Here is a 16,803-nt window from a genome sequence, read left to right as displayed (position 1 = left end):
ATAGTATTACCTACTGGACAGACTCGGAAAATGTTTTGTCATGGTTACAACCGAAGAATAGAAGATATAAAATATTCGTCACTCATCGAGTTGCTGAGGTTTTAGATACAACCAATATACAGCAATGGCGTTATATACCGTCTGAATTAAATCCCGCCGACGAAGCTACAAAAGATTTCAAAGGGCAATCTATATGGACAAAAGGACCTCAATTCCTTAAGAAGCCAGTGATCGAATATCCTAACAGGAAGATTAAGGAGTCAACGGAAGAGTTGAGACAAGTAGTGGGATTGCACCAAACAAGTTCTATATTCATCGGAATCAAACGATACTCCAGTTGGAATGTGTTGATACACCATGTATGTGTTGTGAAAAAATATGTTGATTGGCTGCAATACAAGAAAAACCAACGATTGAATATACAATCTAATTTTAATCGCAATATAACATATGAGGATCGAAAAATTGCAGAAAGAGTTGTGTTTCGTAAAATACAAATGACACATTTCGCTAAGGAAATTCATGACATTGAATTAAACGGTTATGTTGATATTAGAAATAAACAGTTATCAGCGGTTACTCCAATACTAGATGAATATAACGTAATGAGAGTTGGAGGTCGTCTCGAAAATGCAACTAAATTGCAAATGAATACAATACATCCTGTGATTTTACCTGCTGAAGACCATGGAACACGTTTGATCGTTGCTGAATATCATCAAAAATACTTTCATCGTTCGGATAACGTAGTACTTGGAGCATTACAATTACGGTATTATATACCACACATGCGTACAGTTCTCAACAAAATAAAAACGGACTGCTCTAAATGCATTATAATGAAAGCTAAACCTTTGCCACCTCAAATGGCACCATTACCGGCAGCTAGAGTAGATTTGTATGCTCATCCATTCACGAATACTGGAGTGGACTACTTCGGTCCTTTTGAAGTATTGGTAAGACGATCAATAGAGAAAAGATGGGGCGTGCTCTTTACATGCATGACTACGAGAGCCGTGCATATTGAAATGGCTGAGAAGTTAGATACAGATCACTTCCTAATGTGTTTTAAAAACTTTCAAAACCACCGTGGAAAGATCAAACATGTATACAGCGATAATGGCACAAATTTTGTTGGAGCTGAAAAACAACTAAACAAACTAATCCACGAAATCGACGAAAGGATGTCGAAATCTGAAGCTGTAAAACTGAAGATAGAATGGACCTTTAACCCACCAGCATCACCGCACTTAGGAGGAGTTTGGGAGCGACTCATCAGAACTATTAAAGACAATTTATATTATATGATAGGTTGTAGTCGGACACCTTATCCTGAAACGTTACGAGCAGCTCTAATACAAGTAGAGTTTATCTTAAACTGTCGCCCACTAACACACATACCGTGCAATAATGATGTGGAAGAGGCTCTAACACCGTTCCATTTCCTAATTGGACGGGCAGGTGAATACGTTCCACCTCAAAATTTGGACAGCAACAACCTCACTCGAGTTCAATGGGAACTAGTGAACCACTACAGTCAACAGTTTTGGGATCGATTCAAGAAACAATATATACCAACATTAATATCGCGACAAAAATGGACGCATAAAGTTCAGCCCATTGAAATAGACGACATAGTATTGATAACAGACAGTACTATACGTTGGGGCCTATGGTTGAGAGGACGAGTAACTGGAGTTATAAAAGGAAAAGACGGCCAAGTACGTACAGCGTTCGTTAAAACACCCAAAGGGACCTTTAAACGAGCAGCACATAAGCTAGCAGTATTGAATATACGCAAGGATGCCGCTCTGAAAGACATAACGTCTAAAGAAGTAAACAAAATGAACACCTCATTTACCGCACTCCATCAAGTTATTGAAAGAAACAGCAGTGTGAATTGTGAGAAATTTGAGCCGAAGAAAAAGAAACGACGAATCAATCCTTGTACTACAACTGTATTAACAGCGGAAACTTCAAAAGTTTTGGTACAATCGGATTACTCTCAAAAAGGCGAATCTAGAAGGAAAATAAGATGGAAATCAGATACAGTTAACCGGTTAACGCTCATGCAACTGTTGATTGCTGCAATGTTATTCGTGGGATGCAGTGTACTAGGCTCAACATCTCATGGATTGATCGCATACGACTGTGCCAATGCAGATGTAAATATGACTTCATATTCTTTGTTGGATGTGGCATCTTGCTTACCGCCAACAACTAACCTGACAACAACGGAACTTCGGATACAAATGTTACAAAGAAATTCGAAAATTCAAACAAAGGTATTTCAATGTAAAGTCATCATCAAGAGGTCGATTCGACACTGTGGTATGCACTCCCACACTTCTGATTATCAACACGGCTTTGCCTACATCGTGAAGGAGTTTTCATCCGAGGAATGTCGAAAAGCTCACTATAGTGGAGCAGTTACACTAGCCGATAACACTGTTATTCAGGAATTGAATCTCAACAGCACAAATAGAGGTCAAGTATTGGTGGTAGGATCAATAACTGGCAGTTCCTGCAGTGGAGGAGTGTACAAAACGCCGTTATACACGTGGACAAACGCCTTAGTATATTATGAATATACGATTACACTTCAAGATTATGTCGCCTCTGTAGACATTGAAAGTAGCCAGATAATGTTGAAAGGAGGTTTAACGTGTACATACACACATGGACGTTGTTTGGACGCTGAAGAAGGCTATCTAACTTGGGACATCGACATGAACCGTAGATGTGAAGAAAGCGAGTTTGAAGTTATTTTTGAAGGAGTTGTCAACAAAACAACGAATAACCAAATGAAAACCATTGGAGAGGTTGTAGTGTACAGCACAATATCGGAACGACATTTATTTTCGATAAAAACTACAGCAAGGACATATATATGTGGACACGTTGGGTGTAAAACAGACCATCCCAGAATATTAGTTTTGGAGTTATCCAACATGAGATCGCCATTTGTTAGAAAACCTACGTCAGGTTCAAATAATGATCTATTTACTTACTTCAATTCGAAAATAACATTCGTCGAAAACTACATTGGTCAGAAATTAGACGACGTATACAATTCGGTTATGACAGAGATGTGCAAACTAGATAAGGCTCTACTGGAAACTAAATTGACATTAGCAAGAATCAATCCAACGGAGTTTGTATCGAGCATAATGAAGAGGTCAGGATATACAGCAGTTGTTGCTAGGGAAGTGCTTCATGTTATTGAATGCAAACCAGTATTTGTTACGCCAAGATCCGAAGCGCAATGCTTCCAAGAAATTCCAGTTGAATTTAACAACAGGTCGATGTTTTTGGCACCTGTGACAAGAATACTCCAGAACCGCGGGATTGAAATAGATTGCACACCTTTAATACCAGCAAAATTCATGTTCGGAGGAAAATGGTATACAACTGATGGACGATTACGTGAAACAACTCCACCAGAGAAATTAGTGTCGGACATAGTTACAACATGGTCCTACACACCTCTTCCAAATCTAATGCAAAGTGGTGTCTATGATGCAGACAATCTTAAAAAGATGAGGGATATGATTTATGAACAAGGAGATCGTAGAGTGGCAACGAATGTAATACACAAGGTGCTGATTGGACAACGACCCAATGATCAAGGATTCAACTTCGGAGCCTTAGTATCTGGAGATGTAATCGACGATGCAATAACAAGGTATTGGATGCGGCTTATGTCTTGGTCTACATGGCTCGGAAACATCACATCAACGGCGATTGGTCTATATATGATGGGCAGGATGATAAAGTTTATCGTCGATACAATCATGCACGGCAGAATTCTATACGACATATATGGATTCGGCTGGCAATTGATGGCATCTTGCTGGGATTCACTCACAACGTTTCTTTCTCACCGGAATGCAGTACGACATTTACGTGAAACATCAATCAATTCAAGGAAGACTGAACCATCTGATGACATCAATATTGCTACGACTAGGGAGACGGCAATACCTATGGAAGATACGACAACACAACCCATTTGTGGACGAATTTTACCAAGAGTATAAATAATGTGAATTAGTGAATTAAAATAATTAAAAGTGAATTAGATAATAGCTAACAAAAATTTATAAAAAAAAAAAACAACTGAATACTTATACAATTGCTAATTCTTTGAAGTGTAAATTCGAGCAGGTAGATTTACGGAAGGGGAAATGTAAGAAATCGAAAGAATTTAGCAATTTAATTTCAATATCGTAAACGATCGAAAGAAGGACAGAAGAAAAACACTATACGATAAGAGCGAACCGTGTGTAAGATCCTAAAATAACAATCCTATCGGGAGCGGGTGCAATAAAACCTGGTGCAATAAAACCTAGTAGAAAGGAAAGGAACCGAAAACAATCGCACACATTTCTTATCGCGTTAGGCTCCGTTGCTCTTAGAATGCAGTTATGGATATCGTATGTTTTGAAATACAGATAGCGATAGGTAAAGGACTTGTATGAAAAGAAGCAAGGACGTTTATAGTCTTCTCTTTCTTTCGCACGTTAGACTTAAATTTAGGGTAGATTTAGGATAAACTAAAATTGTATAAAAACCCAAGGTTCTCTGAATAAAGTAAGTAGTCTTTGGAATCGTGTCTTACGATTAAGTAGTCCGAAACCACCTCCATTGAATCGACTGACGAGAGTTCTTCAGATTCAAGTCTTCCAACGTTCGCAGCAATAGTTGTATAATTTGCGCTCGGAGTTCGTGAAGATCTTGTACTCGTTGATCCTCCCGCTTAGTTGATGTTCGATATTTTGATCAGCTCCCGTTCGTTGCTCGTTCCGTACGGAATTAGTGCGAAGGCAGTCAGTTCAATTTATTGAAAGGAATAAGTCTGATTAGCTTCCGTTCGTGGCTCGTTCCGTAGGGAATTAGTGCGAAGGCAGACAATTCAGTTTATTCCAGGAATAGGTTATTTCTCGTGACGCTTTTCTTCTACTTCAACTTTGTAAATTGCCAATCCAGACTCAGAAAGGTTGATTCCTTCGCTCAACCGAGTTTGCGTATTGGGCAACTTTTACAGGGTTCAAGAAAAATGTATCAACCATTGATTGCGTCAATTACTTAGTTTCAATGGTCCAACAAACAAAAAGAGAAGGTCTGGTTATGATTGCTACTTTCATAGACTTGTCAAAGGCCTTTGACAAAGTTGACATAAGGAAATTATTAGAAACGTTAAAAAAGGAAAAAATTCCAGATCACATAACAAATTGGATATTCCAATACCTGAAAAAAAGAAAAATAATGCTGAAATTAAATAACGGTACTATTATAACTCAAACAACAAACAATGGACTCCCTCAAGGTTGTCCATTGTCACCCATTTTATTTAATCTTTACACAAAAGTTGTACATCGAATAACTCAGGAAGATGAAATGTTAATACAGTTCGCAGACGACTTCACTGCAACTATTACAGCATTCAGTGTAACAGTTGCGGCTCATAAAATGAACATCTTTTTGACAAAATAACAGTTGAATTCAAAAAACTAGGTTTTGAACTCAATCCAGATAATGTGCGATTCACATAGCACGTTACGGAGAAGAACGTCTACGTTCCGCCAACGTCTCCACCAATTCACACATGCAGTCAATGCTTCCACCAGCACCGTCATGTCAAATGCCAAACGAATGATTTATTTAATTTTATTCATGGTGTCGCCACCTACAACAATTTTAAATTGCAATGCCCTCTTTCAAATCAGCATGCCTAGAATCAGTTCTAAATTTTGAAAAATTCAATTAGAATCATTGAATTCAATTATTTAAATGCTTAAATCCTGTAGTCCGACCCTTATGCAACAATAATAATAAAAAGAATAATTCTTTCAACTAGTCGCGAATGATTTTCACTCCGAAATTTGGAGCTAAGAGATATGTTGGCATAACAAGTACAGTAAGTTACTTATAAAGCGATATGCTGAGGCACCACTCAGTGTCGCATTGGAGTCGGTTTTGACCAGTAATTGGACATTTGCGACTGGTGGCGACTTTCAATGTGGGGCCATAATTTGGGCCCCGAACTCAATGTTTACAAAAATGTCCAACTAGAGGTAAAAATGTCTAATTAAACGTGTTGCATCACAGATCTGTTCAATTAGCTTAATGTCGATGTAGATGTAAATTACAGTACAACCAAATCAAAACAAAAGCCGAGACACAAAGCCCAGACAAAAACCAAACGAGCCGTCCGTCTCCGTCAATTATTCTTTTCTACAAACCCTGCCGGTCGTTTTCGTTGAACGTATGCTGACGGGTCGTTACGTTGCTGGTGTATGTGAATGTTTTCATGAGAATTGCATGGTAGAATCATTGACGTATCGTGACGTGACGGGACGTGAACGTGACGTGTATGTTGTATTTGAATCGCACTTAAATCAGCCACACTGATATTCACAAACAAATTCAACCCGAATATCGATATTCGAATAAACAACCGATTAGTGCCAATAACACGAAGTCATAAGTTTTTAGGAATACACATAGATCACAAGCTACTATACAAAACACATATTGAATATACGAGTGTCAAAGCCACGAACAAAATAAATATACTCAAAATGATATCAAAGAAACGAAGTGGAGCACATCCCGAGCAAATGCTTAGAATAACAAAAGCAATAATCAGACCACACTTAGATTATGGAATCACAATAGTAGCTGCAGCCTCCAAAACCAATTTCGAAAAACTAGAAACAGTCCATCTCCTGGCATTGAGAATTTCAATGAGATTATTGAAAACGACGCCAAACCACGTAGTATTGTACGAGTCAGGCGAAATCCCATTAAAACTAAGAGCAGAAATCAAAAGAAATATCTAAAACAGTATATTTCAGAAATAGTCCAATAACTAAAAATCTTACTGAATTGATGAAAGTTAACTACCTACCTAGACACACATCCTTCCTAGAAAAAGTAGCATCAATTAAAAATTACCTCGAAACCTTGGTTCAGAAATATGCAGCTCGAAACATTAGACACGATCATGCTATCCCGCATTAGATCTGGCCACACGGCTACAAAAGACAGACTGGCATCAAGGCGCGTAGAAGTATATCCTAAGGTGGGCCAACTTGCTAAAACCACTCTTCAGCCATCTTGGAAGTCTACTGTGTTTTGTTTGTAAACAAAACACAATACGCTAGTGCCGAAGCTCGCTCGTGATCAGTCTGTCTCTTTCACGCTACAAGCAAATAATTCCCCTTCTGCTTTCTTCCGTACTGTTTTCATATACCGCTCCCCTAACCAACTTAGTGACGAAACGGCCTCACCTAGTACCATAGACCCGTCTTGGCTAAAACCACTCTTCAGCCATCTTGGAAGTCTACTGTGTTTTGTTTGTAAACAAAACACAATACGCTTGTGCCCAAGCTTGCTCGTGATCAGTCTGTCTCTTTCACACTTCAAGGAAAAAATTCCCCTTCTGCTTTCTTCCGTACTGTTTTCATATACCGCTCCCCTAACCAACTTAGTGACGAAACGCCCTCACCTAGTACCATAGACCCGTCTTGACTGGCATTAAGCGGACCTTACACGGTCAACTTTATTGACAATATGATGACATTTGAGAGCATAATGACAGCTGAACATGGCCGACGACGCAGAAATCCGGATTTTCTGATTTTCGAGCATCAGTATCGTGACATTTCATATGGATGCATGATGTTGACGTTTTACCTCACGGACTTCCAGACTGAGTTGCCAGATATGCATGCGCACATTTAATTTTTGTTAGTCTTCTTTACGATTGCAATTAAAATTTATAAACTACTGAAATTGTAGGAATCATAAATGGAAGTTTTTGGTTTGAAAAACCGATACTTTGAATAGCAAAATACGGTACTTTTCATGATACAAATCAAAACTTCAAAGTAAACTGACAATGTGATGGTGAGAGAGTGGATGAAACTTAACAACGTTTTAGGAATTTTGCTTTGCTTGCAGATAAAATATCATCTGCAAGCATTGCAGATGATATTTTGCTTGCATTTGCATTGCAGATAAAATAACTTGCATATATTTTTGCTTGCAGATAAAATAACATTTGCTTGCAGATAAAATAACTTGCATATATTTTCGCAAACTAAAATAATCTGGCATCTCTGAAACTGAAAGGAACACCCAGCAAACATTAAATCGTATAACTTTGCACAAGATAAGTCACATATAATTTCGTATCAAATCACAATCGCATAAAATATCAATCAAAATATCGATCATATATATCTAAAATCGCATAAAATGCAAAAACACGATTTTCCATGTCATCGATGGATTGAGCGATGGATTGTCGTATCAAATCGCATATCAGTCCAAAAAGCATCGCATATCGTTATATACGGCTTTATATGCGTACAAAATGTGGCATATACGTATATCGCCTCCACTTTTGTGTGTATATGCTAGTTATATGCATCATATATCATACAAATGTGTCTTGGTTGTATGTATATCGCCTCCAATTATAGCTATTCATACGACTTAATGTTTGCTGGGCAGTCTGTATTTGTGAAACGAGTATTATGATGTATTTTTGAGAAGAAAAACCGAATTCTGAAGTGTAAATTATGAATGAAAATTAACTTTTACGAATCAAATTAATATTCTATGTGAATGCAAATCACTTTCTTTCTGCAAGTGGTGAGAAAATCCCATACAAAAATTATGTCTGAAATTGACGTTATATTATAATAATACATTTTAGTAGGAATATCTGAAAATTCAGGAGAAATAGGTTAAGTTAAGGTTGGGACTACGCGCTTCAACTAATTAAATAATACCAAGTAGATATTTTCATTCAAATTTTACCAATTGAAAATTGCCTTTTAGCCTTCTAATCTGATAGAGAATAGTTTTGATCCCAAACTCAAATGTCGCCACTAGCCATCGCGGATATTTTCGTTGTCACGGGTTGAGGGCGATATTGACCGTGTAAGGTGGAAAAATATTGATTGAGGTTAGATCAGATGTTGAAAGCCTAGCTGTCACGATATTGAAGACACTTATTGTCAATCCGGTTGATCGTGTAAGGTGCCCATTATGGAACTTAATACCCAATGACATTTGTGAACAATGTATAGTAACGGAAAACTTACAACATCTGTTGTTCGACTGTCCAATTTATTACCCAATCAGGTCTAAGTTTCCAAATTTAATAAATAAAACACCCATTAAAATAAATCTAGCTAAAAAGAATGAATCAGAATATACAGCATTAGCTTTGTATCTGAAAACAATAAAAAAAGATGTTTGATTTTTGAAGATCAAATCGATCACAACTCGATAATGAGACGTTAGCGGTAAATTATACAAAAAAAAACACTACTATAAAACACTTTTGGGGTATCAATTTCGTGTTCTATTAATTCAAACAAATTGGCAACACTATATCACAAGACTTGGCTTTATGGATCGATAGGTCTGAGCCAGATGACATTTGGAGAAAAAAAAGCAATTATTAAGGTGGCCGTACACTGTTTGCCCGGAGGTCAAATATTTGTTATTTTTTGACAGATAAGGTTTGATTTGATATTTGCACAAACACTATTTTGTTTGCCACTCTTCAATTTTCAACAGTAGTAAACAATATCAAACACCGAACATGGAAAAAATCAACTGAAATATTCAAGGTAACCTAACCATGTACCGACAGGTTCGAAGAACAGACTGAAAAAATATTTTAGGCATCCAATAATTGAATATTTGCTTGTCGTGTTTTGTGTAGAATATATTTGATCAGTACACGTTGACCAAATTTTATCTGTCAAAAAGAGTCAAATTTTTGGCTTCGGTCAAACAGTGTATGAGCACCCTTATGAAAACATTCATATACACCGGCAACGTAACGACCCGTTATACTTATGACAGACATACAGCTGTACTAGCGTTGTACTTCGAAAATTGTATGTCTGTCACCATGTACAGCGCTAGAACCATGCAAGCAACTCGGTACAATCGCTGTACCTGTACCGACCTATTTTTCCGCTGTACATGGCTACAGTTGTACTGTGCGCAGCGCCATAGACGGTTAGTGGTGGGTAGAATGAACAAAACGAATCAAAACATTTGGTATACATTCTTTTCATTGACTTTCTCTTGAGTTAATAACTCAGATTGGAAACATATTTGTTGTGTCCGATAGTTTAGACGCCAAATAAAAACCTTTTTCATTGAAATATTGGTGAAAATACAATGCAATAAATTCAAACTTCTGATTGTCAGTTTGACATGCGGTACAATGTACAACCAAAGTATGTGTGTCATGCTATCGTGGTACCTGTACAACGCTGTACACTAGAGATGTGCCATCCGCTCATGAGCTGTTCATTCGAATCGCTTCATCATAGTGAGCGGATTCGGATCGGCTCGCAATCAAAAAAACGCAGCTCATCAGCTCATTACGGAGCTGGAGCTGATGAGCTGATGAGCTGCTGAGCTGATGAGCTGTTGAGCTGTTGAGCTGTTGAGCTGATGAGCTGTTGAGCTGATGAGCTGCTGAGCTGTTGAGCTGAAGAGCTGTTGAGCTGTTGAGCTGTTGAACTGTTGAGCTGTTGAGCTGTTGAGCTGTTGAGCTGTTGAGCTGTTGAGCTGCTGAGCTGTTGAGCTGTTGAGCTGCATAGCTGTGGAACGCAAAAGCTGCAGAGAGTGAATTGCGAGACGCGAAAGGATTTTTCGTCTCCCGCGCTTCATGGCATGACGTCAGTTTGTTTTCGTGTATCCCTCTTCGTACTTTAGCTTTAGCAGAGATGCCAGATAGGAAAAAAGGTTTTTGTTTTGAAGATATTCAATCGCTCGTTACATCATTAAATTTTTCTTATATGGCCAAACAAAATAATAAACATTATTATATGTTTGTACATAAATTTTATATATTACATTGTTATTTAAACATTACTGTGAAAACACATACATTTCTTTCCGCGTGCTGAATCAAAACAATTCAGAAAACCACCCGGCATAAATGTTGTTGATTGATACCGGTCCTTTTGTTACCTTTGTGATCGTGAATAATTATTTCTCGTTGCACCTATTAGTGGATTTATTTTTATATCCTCGGATGCAAAAAAAAAAATCTCGATGGTTTTTTCAAAAAACGTTGTCTCGGCCAATATTCCTGGAGGCATTTTATTTGGCTACTGCTGGTTTTTCTGTTGTTTAAGTTCAGCATATCCTAAGCATCTTCTATGTTGGATTTCAGCATTCAGTATTTGTTGTATATTATATTATTAGAATTCATATCAGTTCTAGTTTTTGTACAATTACAAATTAAATTCGTTCATGTTTTGCTTTCCGTCTATTAAGAAAATGCACACTATGCAATGTCCCATGGTGATTACGTTTCATATGCAATTGTGTGGACAACTGCAAAATTCAACTGAGCTCAAGAGCTGTTCCAAATGAACAGCTCACTTGTATGAGCTGAACGGCTCTGAGCCGCTCACCATGATGAGCTGATTTGCCCATCTCTACTGTACACGTACAGCGCTAGTACAGTTGTATGTCTGTCCATGGTATTAGCATACGTTCAACGAAAACGACCGGTAGGATTTGTACACTGAGAGAAATAATTAGTAAATATAACGATTTTTTTGGTAAATACTACCAATCTATAGTCATTTTCGACCGTACTAATAAACACATATGTCAAGCAGAACCATGATTCGGAAGCCCAATATCGGCTACATTTTCTCGCCGAAAATGCACGTATCAGAATTATATCCTTATTATACCTCCGTATTGCCTTATGGGAACAATGAAAATGGTTAATACGCGCTTTTCTCACCAGTTTTCAGATATGACAATATCCAAGCTTACTAATGTTATCGAGTAAAATATACTAATCTCTGGTAGGGATGCGGGTTTGTTGACAATATGTACCAAAAATTTGTACATTCTACTAATTTTGCATTACCAAATGTATTTAGTAGTTTTCGACCGAGGATTTTTCTAAGGGTAGAAAAGAATAATTGACAGAGAGGGGCGGTTCCTTGAGTTTTTGTTTTGATTTTGGTTGTACAGTAATTTACATCTAATTCAACATTTAACTAAATGGACAGACCTGTGATGCAACACGTTGAAGTGGACATTTTTACCTCTAATTGGACGTTTTTGTAAACATTGTGTTTGGGGCCTAAACTATGACCCCACATTGAAAGTCGCCAACAGTCGCGAATGTCTAATTACTGGTCAAAATCGCCTTCAATGCGACACTGAGTGGTGCCTCAGCATGTTGCATTATAAGTAACTTACTGTACTCTTTAAGCCAACATATCTCTCAGTTTCAAATTTCGGAGTGAAAATCATTCGGGACTAGCTGAGAGAAATTATCTACATATATATTATTTTTGTTGAATAAAGGTCGGAACTACGGGGTTTAAGTGTTTAAATAATTGAATTTAATGATTTTCATTGAATCTTTCAAAACTTAGAACTGATACTAGGCATGCTGATTCGAAAGAGGGCATTGCAATTTAAAATTGTTGTAGGTGTCGACACCATGAATAACATTAAATAAATCATTCGTTTGACATTTGACGTGACGGTGTTGGTACAAGCATTGACTGCATGTATGAATTGACGTTGACGGATCGTAGACGTTCTTTCCCGTAACGTTCTATGTGAATCGCACAATAAACTGCTTTCGGGTCTATCAATCTAAACTGATCAATTTGGCTCACTAAACAGATATCGCCACCAAATGCGACACTGTACATTTGTCATTGCGATTAGTGTGATTGAAATTGTTATTCCTATAAGAAAATCAGTCAAAATCTCATCACAACAAAGTGAACTTTTGTGAAATACATATACTATCATATATTCGAATAAGAACACCTAGTATGGTATATCTTGTCATAAATACCGCGCAGTGTCGCTTGCGGTGCTCATTCTTAATACACAATCAAAACTAGATTTTTTTTGTTTGCCGAAAATCTTCCAGCTTCCCTGGCGAGCAGATAAAATTTTGCAGTTGTGAGAATATGAATGTTCGTTGTTTTTTTCTATGAGTTGCCCTATCAGGTGAACATTCAATAGAGTTTCAAAATTGGTGGCTTATCCCCTTAAACATATTCGGAACATATTGTATTACCTTTATCTGGTTTTGAGGGAATAAATTAGTTTTGCAGCAAGCAGAAGAAAAAGAAAATGTAAATATAAACGTCGTTTAGTGTTTTATGTTACAATGCGGTATAATATGTCTGGAACCTACAGTTCTTTCACAGTTTCCCCGTAAAAATGTTAATACAGATTTTTACGGCAGATCACATTGCATATAGCGCTGTCATGAAAAATCGATAATCTCATCGCCATCCACAATGATTTTTCTTCTCCCCAGATGACAAACATCGCCCAACAGCATGATCTGGTGAAGAACAGTCTTTTCCAGTTTATCAATACACACATTCCGGGGGCCGATTTGGGCATAGTGGACGATATTGTACTGTCTTATGTTATTTCTATTCTTGAAGAGGCCAGCGAGGATCCATGCTTTGATGTTGAAGGTAATCAGAACTTTTGTTACTTCAATTTGTATTCCAAGCTTTCAGAGAATGAATGAAAATCGCTTTTCGATTCATAGTTTTGCTTTAACATATACCAGCTGGCACAGTTAACTATATTACCCGGAAGTTTACTATGTTGGACACAATGTTGTTTTCATTTTATACAGATATTTTTTCACAAGTTTAAAACTGTATTTTGAAAATGAAATTTCGATTATCAAGCCCAGGTTCAATTGAGAATTATCTGTGTTTACCCAGGGAAAATTTGAGAAAGTACGATTAATATCTTTCAGCTCTATAAATCAAAATAATACCAGAGATCGATCATATTTTTCTGATAATTATTCTTTCACGAATTTATGTTACCATAAGATTAAACAAACAGTTTCTATTTAGCAGTGTGTGATACTCGTGATGTCGTGTTTTGTAGAAGAACTAATAATATCTCTTATAGAATGGACATAAAAAGAAAAATTCCTCCTTCAAAATCGTAAACAATTGGATTAGATAATTTAAAATACAATATTCTAATTTTTTAGGATTCATTGAGATGATGTCGGCCTATTTCAATGATTTCGCCAACATCGAACCAGCAACAGTATGCTCTTGGATATTTCAACTCGAGAGTCAGCTTTCAAAAAAGCCAAATAATAACGGCGGAGATGCACAACATTTATCTCTGAAGTAAGTTGAAACAGAACATCGTTTTTTTTATATAATAAATTACCATCAAATACGATCGAACAGTTCACTCAGTCTTGCTGATATATTACCGGAAGAAAAACTTCGTGGACGCCAATCATCCATTTCTGAGAATGAATCGACAGCTAATGGTAGTGGCCATACGAAGAGAGTTCAACATCTTTCGGAAACTAGTGATGCTGGTTCGACCGATAGCTCAAATTGTGATCTCTTCAGTGAGGAGTGTGAAGTTTTACAAGAAATGTTTCCGGAAAGCTCGCTCATCGAGGTGATTCCTTTTTTTTGTCATCACGTTGACTAACATATTTGATTCTCTTAATTATTACAGGTGAAGCACTGTATTCTCATTGCTAACGGTGACATTGATCGTGCGACTCAAATTTTACTCCATCGCCAAGAGGCTGGACAGAGCTTGAAAGGTAATCCTAGTAATCTGCAAACTGGTAAAGCTCTACCTCAAATCGATGAGAACGAGCTAAAAAATAGGATTATTTCCAGGTATGTACAAAATCATTGCGTGTGTATATCAGTCGTAACTGGGCTTACATATTCTAAAAATTGTTTTGGTATTTTATATGTTATAGTTCAAAATATTGGAAAATACTGAAATCCTTATATCATACCGCCCCCCGTTTACGCGTGCTCCGCCATACCAAATCGCTTGGATTTTGACTCGTACCAATAACGGCATTTTGTTCGTTGACATTGCCATGCGACCCGAATATGATTGTTCGATGAAAATTAGAGTGCAATCGCAATCGATGGTCCTAATTTCAATGGCAAGGCCGACTGAAGACAATGGTGCTATTTTTTTTTGTTTTTGTTTCGCTTGTTCAATTTCATTTAGACAATCTCCTTTATTCGACTCGGCGAATGACGTGAGATAGAAAAGTTTTTATCGATATGAGGACACGACTTCAAATCTCACCTAGTGACAAACCATAATCATGCCAGTCGCCTTCGTGAACACCATGACTTAAGCCATCTCACGTCATTCGCCGCGCGGAATACAGAGGAAATTCAAGTACAGAATTATCCACAAAAAATCGTTCTGTTGGCATATTTGAAAAGTGACAATCTGATCACTTGTTATGGCGCATACCCATGCGATTGCTATACAGTAAATACAGTAAAAGGAGGCCTAGTTATAGACATTCGTTTTCTAACTAGACCCGCATGTAAAACGACAAATAAAATCGAGGGGAACTTCATTAAGTTGTTTGATTCGCGTTAAACGTGATATTGGATAAACGAAAGATTTCCACTGTAAGTTTTGCATTGAGTGCGACAACAGGTATATGGTCAATGATCTTGGTTTGTCCGACTTAAGGTGTTTTCACGTAACTAGTAAAAGCAAATCGAATTTTCTTCATGAAAATCACATACAATCGGTACGAGTTTGGGTTTGTTGAAAAGCCCCAAGTCTCTAGTTGCCAATACTACCATAAGGTTGGGTTTAGACCTTATGTTTAGATATGATGAGAAATCGCATGAACCGTTTACACTAGCGTGAACTTCTATAATGAATATATTCATATTTTCGGTGAATTTATTCACCTGAAGTAGAACTGCATCCAACTTTAGTGATTTCTCACCAGTGAGAAATTCACAAGCGTTTACATATGCTGAATTTATTCAAGTTATATATACCTCGAATAAGTGTATCATATTTATTGTCACCCGTTTACACCTACTTTCACGTGAATAAATCCATCTATAGTTATAGATCTCCCTAATGTAAACCCGCCATAAGGCGTTAAAATTATTCAAATTTTTATGTTTTTCAACGATTTTCCTAAAAGAGAAATTATGATCGTGGTTTGACCACCTCTGATCATGGATTGTCCAAAAAATGATCATGTTTTGTCCGGTTTTAGAAATCACAATTTTTGAATGAAAAAAATTCGAATTTTCAAGTAGATGTTGCATTTATCATTGCTTGAGTTCACTGTCATCATATTGATCCATTCATGATTTAGGCTTTCTTCAGAATATTGCCTTTTCTTGGGTACTTTGAAAGTGTTCACCCCAACACACTCAACACAAAGAAACTTTATTTCTGCTATGCGTGAAGGACACAATAAACAAACTGCAGCGCGCCAAGCGGTTGCTATAGAAATCGTGTGGACAAAACAACATTAGTTAATCGGACTACTCATAATCAGAATTGAGGTCATCGAAATGCGTTAATTTCATGGTTTAGCTATGTAAATCTGATACAAATGGTGTGCAAACATGATGTTTATAATATTTGTAAGTGCTATAATCCAGAAAAGGTCTGAATACGTGCCAAATAATCATCTGGTGATTGATTGAAAGTTAGCACAAATGAGAGGCACATTGACACCAATAGAAGTTGGATTTTATAATCTTTTAAAACATGTGAATCCGTAAAAATATACTATAAAACTACGGTGAATCATGAAAAAGACAATTTCATTTATGTGTTTTAAAACATTCGAATACCTGATTTAACACAGGTGCGCTGAATTTGAGCATCCAAAACAGTGGACAAACCATGATCATATTTTCGACTGGACAAACCAAATCATTTACCTTATATAATTTGGGGAAA

The 16,803-nt window shown here is 37.1% G+C and overlaps 1 protein-coding gene across 2 annotated transcripts in view; it reads left to right on the top strand.

The window, feature by feature from the left end:
* Positions 1 to 12,876: 12,876 nt before the first annotated feature.
* The window catches only part of LOC129761886 (CUE domain-containing protein 2), a 28,495-nt gene continuing 24,568 nt past the window's right edge, over positions 12,877 to 16,803 (top strand). Inside the window, exons 1-5 of one of the 2 annotated variants that reach the window (XM_055759715.1) lie at positions 12,877 to 13,044; positions 13,361 to 13,526; positions 14,066 to 14,210; positions 14,274 to 14,496; positions 14,557 to 14,726. In XM_055759715.1, the coding sequence (XP_055615690.1) occupies positions 13,009 to 13,044; positions 13,361 to 13,526; positions 14,066 to 14,210; positions 14,274 to 14,496; positions 14,557 to 14,726 (740 nt within the window). In that variant the 5' untranslated portion in view covers positions 12,877 to 13,008. Of the gene's footprint in view, positions 13,173 to 13,360; positions 13,527 to 14,065; positions 14,211 to 14,273; positions 14,497 to 14,556; positions 14,727 to 16,803 lie in introns of both variants that reach the window. The other variant, XM_055759716.1, reaches the window with a different exon arrangement.

This window comes from Toxorhynchites rutilus, chromosome 1 (assembly GCF_029784135.1).
Source record: "Toxorhynchites rutilus septentrionalis strain SRP chromosome 1, ASM2978413v1, whole genome shotgun sequence".
Lineage (NCBI taxonomy): Eukaryota > Metazoa > Arthropoda > Insecta > Diptera > Culicidae > Toxorhynchites > Toxorhynchites rutilus.
The sequence above is the reverse complement of the archived record's forward strand: the minus strand, read 5'-3'. Positions and strand labels throughout refer to the sequence as shown.